General features: G+C 48.8%; 1 protein-coding gene and 1 pseudogene across 2 annotated transcripts in view; one reads left to right on the top strand and one right to left on the bottom strand.

The window, feature by feature from the left end:
- The window catches only part of NEURL1B (neuralized E3 ubiquitin protein ligase 1B), a 35010-nt gene that overhangs the window by 9611 nt on the left and 4828 nt on the right, over positions 1–20571 (top strand). For both annotated transcript variants that reach the window (XM_032337001.1, XM_032336999.1), the window contains exon 2: positions 8326–8871. In XM_032337001.1, the coding sequence (XP_032192892.1) occupies positions 8326–8871 (546 nt within the window). The remainder of the gene's footprint in view (positions 1–8325; positions 8872–20571) is intronic.
- Positions 15415–18388, bottom strand: LOC116585710 (annotated as a pseudogene).

Below are 20571 nucleotides of genomic sequence, written 5' to 3'. Positions count from 1 at the left end.
GGGGGTGGAGTGAAGTATGAAACAGGAAAGGCGCAGCCTTTGGAGTCAGACAGGACCAGAGTCGAAAGCGGACACTGCCCTTGCAAGCTGGGTGGCCTCTGTGAGGGTATCAAGAGAGGGGCCTCGGTTTCGTCATCTGGGAGCCACCTGGCAGCAGGTGGTGAGGGGCAGAGGGGCCACGCAGCAGGCCCACAGCACACACATGGTGTGCCGGAGGCAGGTCGCTGCTCCTCGGAGCCAGACAACACTGCCCAGCCATGGGGCCTGCGAAGAACACCGCCTTGGCTCCAGGAGCCGCAACAGCGCGGTTCAAGGAGGGCTTTCTCCTCCAGTGTTGCTTTGGGCCTGAGAAGCAGGACCAGTGGATCTATGGTTCCAAAAAATCAGGCTGGAGCCCTGCAGGTTAGTGAGTGGCCCAGCAGCCGGGCCCCACCCAGGCTAGGGGAGAGGCTGTCCTCACGGCAGAGAGAAGGAGAAAGCTGGTGGACTCGGCCAGCTTATCACCAGGCCACTGCCAGGAGCTGCCTGGAGGAGAAGCAGGTGCCAAGGGGCAGGACCGTACCAGCAGTTGGAAGCAACATTCAAAACCTGAACTGTTTTTTTTTTTTTTTTAAAGATTTTATTTATTTATTTGACAGAGAGAGAGATCACAAGTCGGCGGAGAGTCAGGCAGAGAGAGAGAGAGAGAAGCAGGCTCCCGCTGAGCAAAGAGCCCGATGCGGGGCTCGATCCCAGGACCCTGAGATCATGACCTGAGCCGAAGGCAGCGGCTTAATCCACTGAGCCACCCAGGCGCCCCCTGAACTGTTTTTCTTACTCCTGCTCTGCTAGGTCATTTTGATAGGCTGAGAAGAGAGAGAGGAAGTTTCTATGGGAAGAAGCTGGGCTTGACTCTCATTCTTTGGAGAGATGGATCCTCAGGGTTCCTCCCTGCTCCAAACAATTCCGTGGTCCCCAGAGCCTTCTTGAGGAACTTATCCCCTCTGTATGGCCTTTAAGACCCTTTGTGATGCAGCCTCAGGCTCCAACTTCCCCTCTGTCTTCTGCCCTACACTCCTTTTAGTTCTTTAAGTACATTACACTCATTCTCACCTTCAGGCCTTTGCCTGTGCTATTCCCTCTGCATCAAATACAATTCTCCAACCCTATCAACCTCCTAGCCACTTCTGCCTCAGTCCTGTAGCATGGCTGCTCTGAGAAGCGTCCCCACGGCCCCAGCCCTGCCCACCACCCACCCTGCATAGTCCTGGTGTCGGTGTCTGCCCCTCAGCCAGTCTCAGATCACAGGGCAAGGGCTGTGTGTGACTTGTCAGTGCATGTGTCCCTGCAGCCAGGACAGGCCCTGGCATGGAGTGCATGCTCCTGAAAATCAGATGAAGGAGGAAGTGATGTACTTGAGAGAGAATGAAGGCACTTCCCTCGGCTCCCTGCCCCAAAGTGGCAGTGGGACCCTAACCAGGGGAGCTGGCCCCTGGGAATTTCCTGGGGCTTGGAGTTTCCTGGGGCAGTTTATCAGGAGGAGACCTCAGTGAAGGGGCCCAGCAGAGGGTCAGAATGGGCTAGAAAATCCTGACTCCACTGAGCACACTTCACGGGGGCATTGGGATGACCTCACCCCCTGGGAACTCGGTGCATCTGAGCCCACTTGAGCCAAGAGGGCTGCCACTTAGGCCTGGAAGGAGTAGGCTTTGCTCCCAACAAGCAGTGTCGCGTGACCTCCGGCCTCCCTCCCCAGCCTCCTCGTAGGTGTTGACAGGAGTGTGGGGCCTTCCCAGCTGTGCTGGGGTGACCAGGTTTTGTTTGCAAAGAAAAGGAAGGGGAGGAGCAGGGTGGCAGTTACCAGTGTGGGCTGGCCCCCTTCCATCCTGGCCTCCCAGGTTCTCTGAAACAGAGAACAAAGTCCCATTACGCTGGCATCTGTCTCGTGGGTGCCAGTCACTGCCCCATTTGGCAGAGGTGAGGGAAGGTTGGTTATTTTTTTCCTAGCCCGCTTTCAAACCCACCAATGGCAAAGGTACTTCATGTTGCCAGAGAAGACATATTCTTGTCTGGCTTTGGGTGGAGGGAAGCCTTACCAATACTGGCCTTGTGTTTTCCTCTGTAAAGGACATACACACACACACACCCTGTTGCCAATAGCATTGATTTGAATTGCGGACCTGGACAAATGTCACTTGAACCAGCCTCTTCTCGCCGTAGGTATACTGTCTGAGCCTAGAGGTCATAGGAATCTAGGAAGCCCCTGAAATTGTATGCCAAATTGTGTTCATGGAGTGTTGGTATTTTTGGGGGGAGAGAGGCCTATACAGTTTTCATCATCCTTCACAAGGGCCAGGACACTTGCTTCCAGTGGTTATAGGGGGCTGCTTTGGAGAAGGGATGGGGTATGGAAGGGCCTAGGCTTGGCCCTCTGCTGCCACTGCCCAGCTTTGCAGCCTTGGTTTTCCCCTCTGGAAAACGAAGGTGGTAAAACCGATCCTGCAGGGTTATCCCAGAGTCTAAATCGAATAAGCAGAGGCAATCACCGGCCCGTAACAGGGGTTCAGTAAAGGGCTACGTGTGAAAGGAGGGTACAGAATAGACCATTCTCCCGGCTGGCAATTCCCTTTCCCTGTGGAGTGGAATCTGCTGAAAATTTCAGCCAGAATGCCATCTGCTGAATGCCAGCACGCTGGAAGCTGTCATCTCAGCGGCCAGAGAAGCTGGGGTGTTGCTTCCTGTCATCCTCTTGGCCGTAAATGCCATTTGCTCAGGCTCTTTTTAGATCAATGGAGAGGCTGGGCTGGGGCAACAAGCGAGGCACATTTGGGACACTGCTGGGATGGCTTAAAAGTGGGCTCCTGTCCTTGGACACTAAGGAAAGGTGACCCCAGGGTTTTTAAGAGGCCTTTCCTGGTCAAGGTCACCAGCCCTCCATGGAGAAACACGTCCAGATGTATTTCCCCAGACTTCTCTGATGTCAAAGGACGTTAGAAACCTTTTCTTGTCAAAGGAACAAAGTAAGGTGGCTGATGGGAGAGACCACGTTTTTAGTGAACACCTACTACGTGCCACGCATCGTGTCTGATGAACTTAGCTTGCCAACTCAAAACTCCTCACAGCGGTCTTGCAGGGTGGGGAGGACTCCTGCCAGCATTGGAGGTCTGGGCGGGGAGACCCAGAGAAGTTAGGCATGGACCTTAACATCACACCACTATAAAATGACAAAACAGAATTTAAACCCACATCTGTCTGACTCCAAACCTGTATTCTTTTTAGCTGCCTCTCACACGGAGATTTAGAAAATGAGACTCTGGGAGAGACGGAGATGAAGGGCTCCCCCAGGAGTTGGATCTGCTGTTCCCACAGGGAAAGAAAGGAACGTTCAGTGATCATCTACTATATGCCAGGATTTCTGCCCGATCTCTGTGCTCTCCCAGCCTCTCAGCAGCCCAAGACAGGGGCCCAAGGTCACACAGCATTCCAGATGAAAAACTGCACCGCTGGGAAGTGACGTGACCACCCAGGGCCCCCAGGCAAATCAGCAGCAAAGCTCAGGCTCCAACCCAGAGCCAGGAGGGGCGGTCTAAAGGACGGATGTGGGAAAAGCACATAGCCACCACCCGAGCTGCTCTTCCGTCCACTGTCTTACCCAAGGACTTGTCCAAGGATGGGCAGTGGCAACATTTATTTAGTCAGAATAGAGTCCTGTCCTCCCTAACTGTCCATAGCCACTCAGTGTGCCCCCCCAATCACGGCCCCTATGCTTATTGATTTTTTATTAAAGATTGTATTTATTTGACAGAGACACAGCAAGAGAAGGAACACAAACAGGGTGAGTGGGAGAGGGAAAAGCAGGCTTCCCACTGAGCAGGGAGCCCAGGACCCTGGGATCATGAGCTGAGCCGAAGGCAGATACTTTATGATGGAGCTGCCCAGGTGCTCCTGCCCCTACGTTTAGAGTCCAGGCACTGCTTCCCTGACAAAATGCTGGAAAGACCCTCCCCTGTGGTCTTGGCAGGGCTGGAGCAGCCTTTGGTCAACTGTGAGGCTGGGCCAGGAATGTCTCCTGCTCCCTCCTACGCATGGGATGGGCTCCTGCAGCAGTCTCCTGGGCCCCCACCGCACAAGACCACCTCTGCACTGCCTTGTCCTTAGAGTCCCCAGGTCGGATTCCCTGACCAGAAGAGCAGGGGCTCCCTGGATGTAGTGGGCACCCTCACAAGGCTGGCGGGTGCTCAGCCTTCCGGGGAAGGACAGGGGCCTGGGGCCTGTTTCCGGACATGGTGTGGGGGCCTCTTCTTGGCCAAAGGCTTTCTCGCCCCTGACAGTGTGCCCGTTTGAATCTGGTGCTGGTGCCAGCAGCTAGGAACCTCTGTGCCCACAGACTCAGCCATTTGGGGGAACAGCTGAAGTGATCCCAGGAGGGGAAAGGTGGGGGACATTCTGGCTCTCGCAGCCATGAAACCTGAGCACTGGGAGGCTCCAGGAGCCATGCGGGGAAAATGGTTTTTATATAATGTCGAGTTAAGAAACAAAAAGGCAGGAGCACCTGGGGGGCTCAGATGGTTAAGCGTCTGCCTTCAGCTCAAGTCATGATCTCCAGGCCCTAGGATCATGCCCCGTGTCAGGCTCCCTGCTCAGTGGGGGAGTCCGCTTCTCTCTCTCTGTCTCTCTGCATTTCCACCTGCTTGTGCTCTCTCTGTCTCTTAAATGAATAAATGAAATCTTTAAAAAAAAAAAAAAAAAGGCAGGAAGCAAAACTGGATGTGGGCTCTGACTGCAGGGAAGTTGGAAAAGATGCTCGGGACTACTTAGTACTCAGTACGTGCGTGCTGCTTACGGAAGCAGGCTGGGACCGGAGGAAGGAACGCTGGTTTGGGATCAGGTGCTGCTGGGCCTACATCTCAACACAGCTTCTCGCAGCCGAGGGGAAGGGTCTCTGCTGCCAGGAGCTTTGTTTCTCGCCTAGAAAATCCTGCAGGTGAAGATTCTGAAAAGTAGCTACAATCCCATGTCCCAGGAGACATCTAGCATGAGGCACAGCATAGAGGGAGGGCACAGCCAGCAGCCCTTCCATGGAGAAGGGCCAGACAGAGACCATGGAAAATGCCACATGAGTTAGGGTGTGAAGGGAGAGAGAGGGAGGTATTTTTCTCCTCCCTGCTGACCTTTCTATAACATGGCTGTGAACTTGAACTTGAACTGTGAACATGAACTTTCTATAAACATGGCGTTTCAACTTCAGGTTTTCTGTTGACATCTCCAAACTAGGATGTTCTGTGGGGTCCCTGAGGCCCGCGTTCATACTTCTTTTTTTTTGTGGAAGCCACTTTCCCCGAGCCCAGCTAAAACCAGACAGCGACATACAATTGGGAGATTACTTATTGTTCTTTCACCTTAAGCATTTTCAATTCATATAAATAACACATCCTCTTAGACACTTTCGCTCTGGTCTTTTTACCTCATGTCAGGGCAGTGGATTCTGAGCGGGTAAAAGAGTGTTTATCCCTCACTCCCTAAAGGAAGTTGGATCGTATAATCAAGATTTAACAAGTATGTAAACTTCGCAGGTCACTTGGCTGTATTTTGTCCTAACATATAGCTGGTTTTACAGGAAACTTCCCCTTGTAGGAACAAAGCAGGGTGTCTCCCCAGCCAGCGTTCATTTCAACCACCAGGTCCCTCTAAAAGAACATCTACTAGGATTCTCAAGCTGTTGGGTAAAGAAGTTCTCTGAAAGAGAAGGTTGGGGAAAGAGTAGTGATGTTAGGGAGAGGAACATAATCACATAACCGTGGCTTGTGGGCTTTGGTGCTCAGAAGTGCTTTTGATCTGTGGTCATATTTAGTGTTTCCTGGAGACTGTGCCAGCTATGGGGACCTTGGGGAGAATTCAGCCTGTGGACACTGGAGGAAGTCTCAGCCTAGAGAAGCTGGGTGGCTTGCACAAGGTTACAGCGCATGGAGAACGTGAGCTCTGTGGTCCCTGGGCGGCCTCTCTTGGTTTACACTGAGGTTGTACTTCCTCGACTTGCTTGATTTTTGTCCCCGAAACAGCTCTCCAGCCGGCCCTTGCTCTTATCCTTGTGGTTCTGGAGATGGCCCGCAGTATGGCTCGGGGTTCACCCTCCTTGCTGCCCAGGGAGCCCCTCCCTTTCAGCCTGCTCTGCTGAAGGCCCTTCGTAGCCCCCTCTCCCTACTGCCCCATACAAGGTTACTATCAATCAAGGCTGTTTGGGTTGCAAATATCAGAAACCTGGCTCGACATGGCTTATAAGCAAAAGATGTTCTCCTTATCCCCCTTGGGTGGAAGTAAACTCTGCCATTCTGTCTCCTGCCTCAGAGGTGGTCTGCCCGGACCCCTACTGACCCTGAACTCCACAGGCCCTTCTCCTTCTTTGGGCCCATTTCCCCATCTGAAAAATGGGCTTATCAGAGAAGAGGATTTCTGAGGTCTGCTCTAGCTCTAAAATAGAGGCAGCGGCTGGGATATATCCAGTGCCTGAAGTGTGCCTGGCACACACAGGGAGAATCAAAGATGAAATGAAAAAGCCCCTGCCCTCCGGGATCCAACCCTAGTATCTCCCTATTCCTCCTCACCACCTCTCTGCTTCCCCGTCAAGTATCCATTATGTCTTACTTATCGACTATATTAACCACCCAAAGCTAGTATATGGAATGTTTCCTTGCTTATTACAACCTCAAAATTCGCAATCTCTACTACCTTCAAAACATATCCAGAATCTGACCCCTTCTCGCCACTCTGACAGGTACCTCCCCACCTCCCAATCTCAGCCTTCATCATCTGTGCCTGGAATAATCCAGTAGCCTTGTCCTTAGCCCCCAGTTCCTTCGCCCACCCCCTGCCAGCAGTCCCCTCTGCAGCCTCATCACTTCTCTGATAGAAACCTCCAGTAACATCCCTTTCACTGTGGTAAATTGGCTTAAAAAACAAGCAGCAACCAGGGCCTCTCCTCCCCTTCCCCCCCTCCCCGCTCCAGCTCTGCTCTCATTTGCTTCCACTTCCCTGCTCACACCAGCCCCGCTGGCTTCCCTGCTGTTTCTCAGCCACACCAGCTCATTCCCACCTCAGGGTCTTTGCACTGGTTTTTGCCCCTACCTGGAAGGGACCCCCCCACCCCGCCACCCCAGCTACCCTCATGGCTCAATCCCTTCACCTCTGCTCAAAGTCACTGCTTCAAGAGGCCCTCTGTGAACCTAGTACTTTACTCTTCCCCACTTCCTGATTGCATTTCTGTCACGCTTCCCACCAGGTAGAGTACGTTTTACTTCTTGTCTGACTTTGACCCCTGCCCCAGAATGTCCACTCCCTCAGAGTGGGAACCTCATCCTTCTTGGATACTACTGTATTTCCGATGCCTAGCATGGTACCTGGCTAAAACACTACGTGCTCATTAAAGATTTGTTAAACGAATGATTAGAGTCCCTTAAATTCTTTTCTTTTCTCCTTCTGCAGGACCTTGGCTTCTGTCCTTGTATTCTGTCTTCTGGGGATTATTGGCTTCTGTTTGGAAAGGGGCCTCCAGCTTCCCAGCAGGGCTTTCTACCTCCCCCACAGGCTTGGGGAGGGGAACCATAACTTCCCTGGCTCATCATTACACCTCTCTTCATTTTCCCCTGTCCTCGCTCCCCTTTGTCTCAGTGGAAACCCAACAACATGCCCAGAGAGCAGTGAGCCCCATGGCTGGGTGTGGGAGGAGTGGTCCCCACAACAGCCTCTCATTTCCCAAGGTGACTATTCTTCTCCCATGACTGCAGACCACTATGGGCCAGGGGTTGCCTGCGATTTATAAGCCCTTGCCATGAAAACCGTACTCAGCTGCTGTTGTGAATGGGCAGCAGAGACTTGTGTAGTAATTCCCCACCCTGCCCTCTCCCAGGAACTGCCCCGGGGGTGGAGGAGGACAGGTGGAAATGATGAAGCCCCCACCTCAAATCTCAGCCACCTGAGTTTGTGGCCAGCAGCCCGCTCCTTTGAACCAAGACCCTCCCGAGATTCTCCAGGTCCTCTGGGGCAAAATTCCCTTAGAAATGAATCCTCAACAGTGCATGTTCTAGAAAAGCCAACCTTGCTTATAAAGAATGCCTTCATTTTCTATGGGTAAATGGCTGGGGGCAGGGGTTGGGGGGGAAAGAGGGGGAGTCACAGCATAGAGTGACTTTGTTGTGATAGCCTTGGGCAGGCTGGCGGTAGCTGGAACCTACTCAGAGTTTATTAATGTCTAATTAAGATGGAATTTAAAAAGGAAATGACTTTTAAAAAGAAGAAACTGTTCATGGAGTTCTGAAGGGCCCTCACCCTCCTGTCTGTCTCTTCCCGCAGACCCAAGCCCGCCGGCTCGCCTCCTGGCCACCCGGCCGTGCTGCGGCCCCGGCCCCGAGCGGCGCCCGGTGCTGGGCGAAGCGCCGCGCTTCCACGCACAGGCCAAAGGCAAGAACGTGCGGCTGGACGGCCACTCGCGCCGGGCCACTCGACGCAACAGCTTCTGCAATGGCGTCACGTTCACGCAGCGGCCCATCCGGCTGTACGAGCAGGTGCGGCTGCGCCTGGTGGCCGTGCGCCCCGGCTGGAGCGGCGCGCTGCGCTTCGGCTTCACGGCGCATGACCCGTCGCTCATGAGCGCCCAGGACATCCCCAAGTACGCCTGCCCTGACCTTGTCACGCGGCCTGGCTACTGGGCCAAGGCGCTGCCCGAGAACCTGGCGCTGCGCGACACCGTGCTAGCCTACTGGGCGGACCGCCACGGCCGCGTGTTCTACAGCGTCAATGACGGCGAGCCCGTGCTCTTCCACTGCGGGGTGGCCGTGGGCGGCCCGCTCTGGGCGCTCATCGACGTCTACGGCATCACCGATGAGGTGCAGCTCCTCGGTAGGTTGCGGGCCAGACCAGGCAGTGGTTCTCCGTGCTCATGGACGTGTATTTTTTTCAATATTCGCAAACAGCAAGGGCTCACTTTGCCAAGCCTTGTTCTAAGCAGTTTACACATTTTAACTTCTCATTATTTTACCACAACCTGCCACACTCATTTTACAGATGAGAAAACTGAGGCACAGAGAGGTTAAATAACTTGAGTTGCAAAGCCAGGACTGAAACCCACAAGGGCTGGGTCCAAAGTCCAGGCCCTGGGCCAGGTTCATTCAGACATCAGGTACTTGCTCATTCACCCACCCATTCTTTCGTCCAATCCTTTGCTAATTCCTTCACTCTCTTGTTCATTTGCTCACTCATTCTCTTATGCATGTGTTTGCACACTCATTTGTTGTATTCAGTCATTCACACAGGTACTTATTCATTTGCTCTTTTATTCAGTCACTCACACATCCACTTAGCGATCAAATTTATGCCCCAGTCCTTGTGTATCTACAGTGGCCACCGGTAAGGGGCTCAAGGTCCACTGGGGAGGCAGGCAGAGAAGCCTGGCTAGCCGTGGTTCTAACGGAGGAGGCAGCCACTAAAGCTAAAATCCATAGGCGCAGAAGCCCTTGAGACCTTTTTTCTTTTCTTACCTTTTTAAAGGATTTAAAATTCACATAATGTCAAAGTAACCATTTTAAAGTGTACAGTCCAGTGGCATTCAGTTGACAACAATCACCACTAGTTCTAAAACATTTTCATCACCACAAAAGGAAACCCATACCCATTATGCTGTCCTTCCCCATTCTCCCCTACCTCCAGCCCCTGGCAACCACTGACCTGCTTTGTATTTGTGACCTTAGCTCTTGAACTCATAGGTTACATGTGAGCCAGCCCATGTGATTTCTGAGGAAGGGGAGATCAGATTTTTCAGAGCATCTGGACACAGCCCGGCCTGTCATTTACCTGCACCAAATATACAGATCTAAAGTTTTTGGTTTTTTAGTTTGAGTTTGGATGGATTTATATATCCACCATAACATAGGAAGGTTCCCCTCTTTCTTGGAGGCAGCCTGTGTCCTGATTTTTCACCATATATTAGTTGCATCTATTCTTGAACTTCACATAAATGGAATCATACAGTATATGCGCTTTCTGTCTGGCTGCTTTATCACAGCACATTATTTTAGAGATTCATCCGTGTTGTTGCTGTGTGAATCAGTGGTTTATTCCGTCTTAACTGCCGAGTAATATCCCATGATAGAGAGGTACCATAGTTGGTGGGTCTGAATATCTGGGCGGTTTCTGGGTTTTCTGCCTTGCACCTTGAGGGAACACTCTGACCCTCACCTCGCTCACCACTACCACCTGCACCACCACTGGGCAAGGCGGGAAAATTCATGCACCCTGGCTTTGCCCTCCTTTCCCCGAAGGAAGGCATAACTTCTGAGTGGTTAAGAATAGAAGGTTGAAAGTCACACAGACCTCTGTTCTATACCTGGTTGTCGACTTGCCAGCTCTGGGTTTGGCCAGGTGATTAAACCTCTATGTTTCTTCAGCTGTAAAATGGGCTCATGGTAGTAGTACTCGCCTCCTGGCATTGTTGGGTGACCTGAGAGGGTATATGAAAGGGACACAGCACACTGTCTGGCACATAGAAGGTACTCGAGAAATAATAGCTCAGAAAGCAGAATCTCTGCCCATTAGCATGGGAGGCTAAGCACATGTCTGAATTCCAGGCTTAGGCAAACCAGCCTATGAATAGCTACCCAGCCTGCAAGCTGGGGCCTTACTTGGGCATTTTAACCATGTTTCCCCACACTCTTTTCCATAGAAGGTTTCACATTTCACCTTCAGGAGATGTAAGTTTCTAAAGCCTCCTTGATCTCCTGTCACTCTTTTTTGAAGGTCTCTATTCAGAACAGGGAAATGATCATACCTCATTCACTTGCTTTCTCATGTAGCCCATGTGTTCGAGTAACCACCAAGAAATCCTATCCACCCTGTAATCTGGGTTAGGGTTTTTTGAAAATTTACAAACTGGAAGCCGCCTTTGATGACTTAATCTGAATAAATCTGTGAGGAGCATGGACTCTTCCCCCGCGCATTTGTTCACTTAGCAAACTTTTATTGAGTCCCCTTCAACGCCCCAAGCCCCTTGGAGGAAAGGAAGAGAGCCCCCTGGAACACTAGTGTCTATGGTAGATGTGCTCCTCGGTCTCCTAATCTTCAAGTAGTGCTGGAGATGTGCGGGCTGACAGGAAGTACCTGTGTTACAGGACCAGGTGTACAAGTAAGATTCGAAGGAATTCCATTTCTGAGTGATAGGATTCTAGGTGAATTTCATTTCTTTATACCTCTATGAGTTACTGTACCAAAAAATGTGTGAGGAGCTTATGGTGCTTTTACAATCAGAAAGGGCAATGAAGTTATTTTTCTTTCTGAAGGTTATATGAGATAATGGGGAAATTTCTGGCATGTGATCAAAGCTTAATCCTTCCTTCCCAGGGGAAAGAGTAAATTGCCATTGGGTCCATCTGGGTAAAGGGATTATGGGTGGTCCCCACCACTGCCACCACTACCACCAAAGTTACTAACAACTCATGATCAGAAAAAAGAGTTATAATAAAAATAAGGAAGGTAAGCTTTTGTGATTTTTTTAATGGCTTGAGTTCAGGCAACAGATACCCTACTATTGGTAGCAGCAGCGGTGAGGCAACATGACAACCACAGAAATCCTACCCTAAATGGGATCTCCCTCTCCTAGTTCCTAGAACTGGGCTTTCTAATGGCAGTGTCTAAGGTACCAAGTGGATAAATACAAGTCAGCCAATGTTTGTGCAATCCAGAGCCCTCTGATCTCCTTTTCCTCACAAGGAACAAGGAGTTGACATAGTTCCTTTAGAGACTGTCAGCTGTGAAACTCCAGAATAGAAAACCCCAGAATAGAGACCCCTTACCCCGTCCTCACCTCTCACAGACCCCACTAGATAAAGACTGAAAACCAACAAGCTCAAGTGTCATCTGAGTGTGTCAAATTGAATAAAAATACAGGACACCTCATTACATGTGAATTTCAGGAAAGGATTTTTTTTAGTACAAGTATGTCCCAAACAATATTTGGGACATACTTATAAAAGCATTTGTTGTTTTTCTGGAATTTGAATGTCACTGGGCATCCCGGATTTTATCTGGCACCCCTCATCTGGGAAATATCCCCCCCTGGCTTGTGGAACTGGGGGTACCTTTATTTGCCCTGGAATTTGAGCTAAAGTTAAGTCTCAGAAAGAAAAAGTGCATAGGCCTCATGTATTTCTTTCAGTTGATGGAATTATGTTCCTAGCCTAGCCTCCTCGTGCAAGGGGTTCCAGCTACAGATCCCGGTGTCTGGTGTGCCGTCTCTTGTGACCTGCTCATTCTCTCCTCAAGACACGGGGATTTAGCCCCTTTAGATAAAGAATTTATGACTCACAAAAGGGAAGTGACCTGCTTAGAACCACCAAGCTTATGAGTGGCAGAGCCAGGATTAGAACCCAGATGCGTTCGTCTGTCGTTAATTCCGTGGTTCTTGACTGTGGCTGCACCCACAGCAATTCAATCGGTGCTTCAGGGCGTGGCCCCCAGGCATTTAGATCTCTTAAGGCTCTTCAGGAGATCCCAGAATATAGCCAGGCTTGTGACCACAACAGTCCCCTTTGCACTGGTGCCTGTCTCTCCTCCTTGCTGGGTGCTGAGCTGAGTTCTTCAGACACGTCAGCTCAAAGCATGGGGTCATCCCTGGACCACAAAAGCCCCTTCTCTTGTTTGACTTTACTGCTTCATCCCCAACCCCTACTCTAAATTCGCACTCACTCTTTCCCCTGCCCAGATAGGCACTACTCTTATGTTTAGTATTTTTATAAAAACATGTAGAGTTTTACATGCACAGATAGATGAGAGTGTGCAAAGATTCTTATTCCATTATTCTTTTTCCACTTGCCTCATTTTTAGATCTGTTTGTGCTGCTGTAGACCTGCTGGTTTCTTATTCCTTATGAGCTTCTGCACCAATGGGACTAGGACGCCACCAGTCCCCCCATCCCCTTAAGCGAACTACATTGCAGTGCATACTCTCCCACAAGGCTGTACTGTGGCTTCTGGGGTTTACCGTTGTCTGGGGCACAGACCAGGATGGCCATGCTGGCCCCTGGAGTGGTCCATCTTGAGAAAATGATTTCTCTAGATGCTCCTCTGGGCCAAAGAGAAGGGGCTGAGCCCAGGCAAATGACTTTCTGTTGAATTTAGTAGTTCCTGGACCCAGGAGAGGCAGGTATGGTCAGGTTTCCCCCTCCTGTCCCTGGCTCCTCTAGAAGCTCTTTCTTGGAGCTCTGGAGTTTAGGCCCTATGTCCTGAGGCACCTCTGTCCCTCTTCCAGACAATTCAGTAGTGGTCACTGTCATATAGCCCCTTTGTCCTTCCTCTGCCCAGTGGTGGAAGGCTGGTCAGACCAAATAAGCAACACCAATCCAAGGCCATGGCATTGCAGGTTATGTTGTCAGAAATCTTTGGTTTTAAGTGGCAAAAAACAGTTCAATCTTAGTCAAGCAAGGAAAAAAAAAATGTCTCAGGTGACAGAAAATTCAGGAAAATGACTACCTGTAAAGCTGGCTTGATGCAGGCATTCAATGAACAGCACCTGAAATATTGGCCTCCCTTTATTGTTTGCCCTGTCATCCTTATTAGCATCATCCTCAGCTCGGCTCCCTTTTGGGGTGGGGGGGAAGGCCACCAGCAGCTCCATTCCCATGTCCGTCATCCCACCAGATTAGCAAATCTAGCAGGGCAGCTGCTTTCCTACAAGGTCTAGCTCAAGTTCAAGGTTTAGCGTCATTGCTTTCCATTGTCAGGCGGGTGGCATAGTGACTGGCCAAGTTAAGGCCTCCTCCTCCTCAGGGTACTTAGTGGAGTCGGGAGGTAGGTGTGGGGCAGTTCTCTCAAAAGCTGGGTGCTGGGCCTGAAGAAGGGGGGTTGGATGCCATACACCCAGAAACAGTAGCTCTATATAGGCCTTGTAGGGGAGCAATTTACCCTTTTTGAAAGCGTTTAGTCCCTTCGTTAAATTAGTTACCTACTATGCACCAGGCACTATGCCGGGAACTACCTGGATGTTGTTTTCCAGTCCTCACTAGAACACTGTGAGGCAGGAAGTAGCATCATCCCCATTTGCAGACCCTGCATGGATGGATAATTTGGCCAAGGTTACCTATCAGTTGGTGGTGTTAGAGTTGATGTTTGTTATTTATTAGTGTTATAAACAAAGTGTTTGGCCAAGACTTGAACTTATGGATCCAGATACAAAGCCTACAGGTCAACTGTCCCACCCCATGCTTCAAGTGAGGAAACAGACCTAGAGAGAGGCAGGGACTTGCTCAAGGTCACCCAGGTGATAAGTGGTCATGTTAGGGGAGAGGGTTGGGCCCAGGACCCTGGGGGGGGGGGTGCCTCAGCATAGGAGCTGTGAGCACCCCACAGCACACAGGGAGGAATGGCTGCAGGTGGCTTCATCCAGAGCCTCAATGGGGAGCAGCTCAGGGGAACTGGATTTTGCAGTGAATGTATTCTCTCTAAATGGTCCAGGCCAGCACCCAACTCCCTGTCTTGATAGTAAGGCATGTGCCTGGCAGGGTTGCCTGAAGGATTTTGGTTTCCCAGGGTCCTGAAGGCCTACTCTGTGCGAGGCACAGTGCCAAGTACATTGTTATTCCACAGATCTGCCATTAGCCTTTCCCACGGACCTATGAGACAGGGATGAAGGTCCTCACATTGCAGAAGGAAACTAAGGTCACATCCAGGACCGGACAGGGTCCAGTGGAGGTCTGTCTCCCCTGGTCCAGTCTTCTTCTGTCAGAAAAGTGTGGGTTCAGTGGCCCACAGACCTGGCATCTGTATCTTTCCTTCTTAAGCCCTAATACCCCTGCCCTGCTGCAAGCCCTCCTATGGCCATGGCTGAAGGAGCTCTGCTCCTGTTCCCTCCTGCCTCTTTGGAGACATCGCTCCTATCATTTGTCCCTTTTTCCACCTTCACTTTCTCCCTCTCCACAAAATTGTTCCCATGAAGCACATAAAAGAGGTCTGGTTTCCATTAAAAAAAAAAAAAAAAATCCCCTTGCAAAACCTGGGTGGCTCATTTGGTCAAGCTTCCAACTTTTGGTCTCGGCTCAGGTCATGATCTCAGGGTCAGGTGATTGAGCCCCACATTGGGCCCTGTGCTTAGCGTGGAGTCTGCTTGAGATTCTCTCTCCCTCCATCCCTTTGGCTCGTGCTCTTTCTAAAATAAGTAAATCTTTTTTTTTTTTTTTTAATGCCCTTGGCAATCTTCTCCATCAACTACTTTCTCATTTCCCGGCTCTTCTTCAGAGCAAAATTTTTTCAAAAATATCTTTGCTATGCTCTCCACCTCCCTCTTTGGCTCATCCCAATTCTCTTTATCTTATCCCAGTAATATGTATTTTTTTAATTTTAAAAGTTTAATGTGAAATGTAAAAGAAAATACAAAAAGAAAGAAGTCCACTTTCTTTAATGTACAAAGAAGTATGAGTAGAAACAATAATAAATTATATATCACATTTGTTTATACCACATGTATAGACATATATATGTATATATATGGCCATATATAATATGGTTCTCCACATTAACTCTACTATTCTAACAGTAGGAAGTAGGTAGCAATTTAGGGAGTGGGAAAGAAATAACCCTGAAAAGACGTTTTTACCATGTTCATTCTACACTGTTTATGGCTGTGTGTTCATTTCACCACTGCACAGAATTCAGCTGTATATAAAATTGAACTTGTTCAGAAGTTGAAGGAGACAAGAAATGATGGTCCAGAGCCTGGTGTATTGTCATACAATTCAAACAATGGTATAGCTACCAGCTTGTAATTTTTAGGGACTATAAACAAGACTTCCTCTTGAAGTTGAACCAAAACAACTTTTGTTCCTTAGGCTTTGTAATATGTACAGGAAAAAATGGATACTGAAGAGGTGCAAAATTTGGTCTCTACCAGTTAATGCAATTAGCAATGACCCAGTCTGGCTGGACTTGATCTTGATGACCAATATCTGTCAGCATTTTAGTCCTTCATTTTCATCTTCTCCTGGGTTAGGTTCTCCAGCAGGTACTTTGGAGAAAGTTGTTCCCAGCTGTAGCAGTGACACGTGGGGTAGCGGGTGCTCATGTACCTCCTCACAATGATTTTATCCAATTTCTGCCTCATGCACTGAAATCTGGCTGCTCCCAAGCTGTCCTCATGGTCTCACCAGACTTCAGCCTGCAAGCTCTCCCTTCAGCCCCATGCTGTCAGATCCAGAGCTCAGGCTTGTCCTCTTAGCTGGCCTCTCACTTTTGGCACACATGATCTCTCCCTGCCTCTCCGACCTCCTCATGCCTCCTGGCTTCACAAGCTTCTGGTTTTCCTCCTGAATCCCTGGCTGTTCCTCCTTGGCTTCTTTTCTGGTTCCTTCCCTGCCTGTCTCCATATGCTGAGAACCCCAGGGTTCTATTGTCAGCTTTCTTCTCTATCAATATGCATGTAGAAAAGTGTACAAAACATATGTGAAGTTTAATAAGCCATCATAAAGCAAGACCATATCTTCATCTACCCTTTCTCCAGATGAAGATCCCAGCCTGTCACCAGGCTTTGAAACCCATCTTTAGGATGTTGGCTCCCAAGTCCATATTCTCAGCCCTGATGCCTCCCTTTACCTACTCATCTCCTCCTGCCATCCAACAAGCATCCCACACTGAACATATTCAGGCAGCCATCCCCACTGTCACTGAAGGGCACCACCCACTTGGTTGACTGGTCCAAAACCTCAAGAGTCATTCCTAATTCCTCTTTTCCTCTCCTTACATCCATTCTGCTAGCATGTCCTGAAACACCTTTGGAGACAATGAGTGACTGATGAACGGTCTTTTCTGTCTCTAATTCATTCCTGGCTTCCTTCATCTTCACACAAATATGGTTTTTCCTGAGACAAATTCAGCTCTGCTTCCATCTAGTCCCAGATATATTTGACCTGAGTGAGCTAGGGAAAGGAAAGAAACCAACTTTCTCCCAGATCCAGAGCCAGGCTCTGTATATGGGCCAGGGAGAGTTGGAGGTTGTGGAGCCAATCCTAGCCACCTCAGTCTCCCTGAGCCTGGCCTTGGGCTGCTACTTATTTATTTATTTAAAGATTCTATTTATTTATTTGACAGAGATCACAAGTAGGCAGAGAGGCAGGCAGAGAGAGAGAGAGAGAGAGAGAGAGGAGGAAACAGGCTCCCTGGTGAGCAGAAAGCCCGATGCGGGACTCGATCCCAGGACCCTGGAATCATGACCTGAGCCAAAGGCAGAGGCTTCAACCCACTGAGCCACCCAGGCACCCCTGAACTGCTATTTAGTAGATGTTTGGGGCGGGAACAGAACTGCCAGACTCATTCTCTCAGGGATCATATTAAACTTGTGAGGACAAGAGCGACTTGGCCCAAGGCTGAGTCCACGTGCTGGCAGCTCTAAGAGTGGAACAAAGACAGGTGAACTTTGGAGGCAGTACTGCTAGTGGTCAGGGGATCTGGTTTTGGGAGTCATACAGCCTGAGATGGAATCCCATTTCTGTCACCCCTGGCCGTGCAACCTTAAATAACTCATTCCACCTCTCAGAGCCTCGGTGTTCTCCCGTTGTGAAAAGTACCCACTTTACAGAACTACATGAGATAAGGGTGAGGATTGATGGGGATAATGCAAAGAATTGCATCTGGTAAGCAGAGTCTCAAAAAAATGCCTGTATGTACTTTCATCAGGTCTAGAGAGTTTAAAGGCAAATCACAGGTTAGAAGTTAGGAAGTCTTGATAAGCTCCCTTGGGGGTCTTTTGGTATTGTGGGATTTCTGATTCTCCACAGAGAATCTTTTGAGAGGTGGATTCTGAAGTGTGCTGGCTTGGGCTTGTCTCACTCAGGGACAATGTCTGATGGGGACAAAGTTCCTTGCACAGAGATAAGTTCCTTGCACAGAGGAGGCCCAACCTTTTCTGAGGGGCTGCTGTGTGCCAGGTATTAGGCTAAATGCTGTCACATATGTTGTTAGACTAGTCTCGTAGACTAACCTTTCACCTCAGAAATGCTGTTTCTTCAGTTTATCCCTTCTGCCTGGAATGGTTATATCCCATATCCCACTTCCCAGGCACCCCTCTACTCCCTTGGCCTTCAGGTCTTCACTCCATCTTCACTGTCACAGAGACCCGTTCTGGCCTCACTTTTGACCAAGTCCCCCTTTCACACACTCTCAGAGAACTCCAGTTGTCACTCCCTGGTTGCATGATGTGGAGTAACTCTCCTTGCCTTTCAGAGTCCGAGTTCCCACACTGAAGCATGCTCATTCTGCAGAGCCATGCAGGACAGCGGCTCTTAGTAGCACTCATCAGTTTGTCCTTACGTGGTTTTATGTCAGTGCTTCATTAAAGTCTGTCTCACCCACTGGTAGGGGAGCTCCACGCACACAGAAGCCATGCCTGCTTGTTTAACTCTCTTTACCCAGCACCCAGCACAGTGTTTGGCACATGGCAAGTGCTCTATACATTTTGTTCAAAAAGCGCTGAGGGAATAATGATAATAACTAACATGTGTTGAGCACTTACTTTGTCCCATCTTCTGGGCTACACTATTCATAACAACATCTAATGTCATCTCTATAACCACATGAGGGAGTGGGACCAGGATTATCCCATTTGAAGCTGAGGAAGCCAAGGCTCTGAGAGATTAAGTGACTTACCTAAAGTCACATAGCCAGGAAGGGCAGAACCCAGGACCTGAACCATCTCCACAAACCATTCGCTTAATGAGAATGCCACACTGAAGGATGGACTCCTGTGTAGAGCTGCTGGGGCAAGGAGGAGCTGCACTGGGGTGGGAACAGCAGCAGACACTGGCAAGGGCAGAGGCCCAGGGCAAGCCGAGGATAATGCCTTGATGCTTGCCTAGCAGGATGGGTGGGACAGAGAGGCCTGGGAAAGTGCACCAGAAGCTTCCACCAGAAATGGATGCTACGTGAGAAATATCCACTTATCAAAAATGTCTTTAAAAGAAAAAAAAAACTAAAACACATGAGTCTTTTATATGTGCCTTTTTTTTCTGATTACAAAACCAATACATGTTCACTAGAGAAAAGTGAGAAAATCTAAAACTGTAAAGAAGTCAATTTACATCCAGAGATAACCATCCTCAGATTGTTATGTATCTCCTCCCTGTATTTTTCCTATGCATCCTATACATACACCATTGGAATCCAATGATATATTCAGTTTTGTGTCTTCTTTTGTTCACTTAATGTTATATCATTGGTGTTTTCTCACATTGTTGACTACTGATTTAAAAAGATTTTTAGGGGCGCCTGTGTGGCTCAGTGGGTTAAAGCCTCTGCCTTCAGCTCAGGTCATGATCTCAGGGTCCTGGGATCGAGCCCCGCATCGGGCTCTCTGCTCAGCAGCGAGTCTGCTTCCCCCTCTCTGCCTGCCTCTCTGCCTACTTGTAATCTCCATCTGTCAAATAAACAAATAAAATCTTTTAAAAAAGATTTTTTAAAATATTGGGGTTTTCTCATAAGACTTATAATATATATATTTATTATAGAAATACTGAATAATACACCAGTAGGCCAAACAAACAGTTCTGTGAGCCAGGGTCAGAACAGGGATGGCCAGTTTATAGAATCTGCCCTGTAGATTTCTGCAGTTGGAGTAGGGAGTAACATACCAGACTCGCAGGGGCTAGGGCATGCTTTTTGAAAAAGCATATTCATTATTATGACAATTTTATATTTGGAAAACTAAAAAGAGGAAGAAATAGGTTTTTTTCCATGATTTAAATTACAGAATGACAAATCTTAGCTAGAGGGGTCTAGTTAGAGAAGTTTGAAAAATACTTTTTCTTGCTTTACTTATTATGGTTAATGAGGATATTTTTATCACTAAAAAAAACTTCATAATACTTCAGTGACTGTTTCTTTCTTTCCCTGATTTGTTACTCAGAGTGGCAGTCTTCCTCAAACCTCATTCATTCATTCATTCATTCATTCATCCATCCATCCAATAAAGAATGGAGGTCTTTGCCCATCACACTCCTAAGCCCTGAGAAGGTGATAGTGAAAAGACAGGCAGGGACTCACATTCTTGTTGGGACAATCGGCAAGTAGTCTACCAAAGTATGAAGACCTGTATTACCTAAATGAAACACTATTTTGTTTTTTTTTACTTAACTATATCATATGTAGTATCAAGAACATGTTCCATACCACTAAAAATTATTCAAAAATATTTTCATGATGGTGACTTAAAACTCTTAATTTTCTGTCCTATAAAATGAGGCTGTCTCGCAGAAAGCTAACATATCCAATGTCTGTGCAGCACCCAGGCACAGGGCTATGTGCTGCGTTCTTTCAGTGTCAGCACAGTGCTAAAGAGCTGGGGTTCTTGTAGCTTTGCCAGTAGCTGTGTGACCTTGGTTGCATTCTTTAACCCCTCTGTGCCTCACCTTCTTTCTTTGCTAAATGGCTGGTAATAACAGAACACACCTCACAGGTTGTGTAAGGACTCAGATAACACACCAAGGGAGCTTAACATAGCACCTGTCACTTAAGGCCACAAATAAAAAGCAAAAAGTCTTCCTTCATGGAGCTTATGTTTTAGCTGGGGAGG

Source organism: Mustela erminea, chromosome 3, assembly GCF_009829155.1.
Source record: "Mustela erminea isolate mMusErm1 chromosome 3, mMusErm1.Pri, whole genome shotgun sequence".
Classification (NCBI taxonomy): domain Eukaryota; kingdom Metazoa; phylum Chordata; class Mammalia; order Carnivora; family Mustelidae; genus Mustela; species Mustela erminea.
This window is presented reverse-complemented; position numbering and strand designations above follow the sequence as displayed.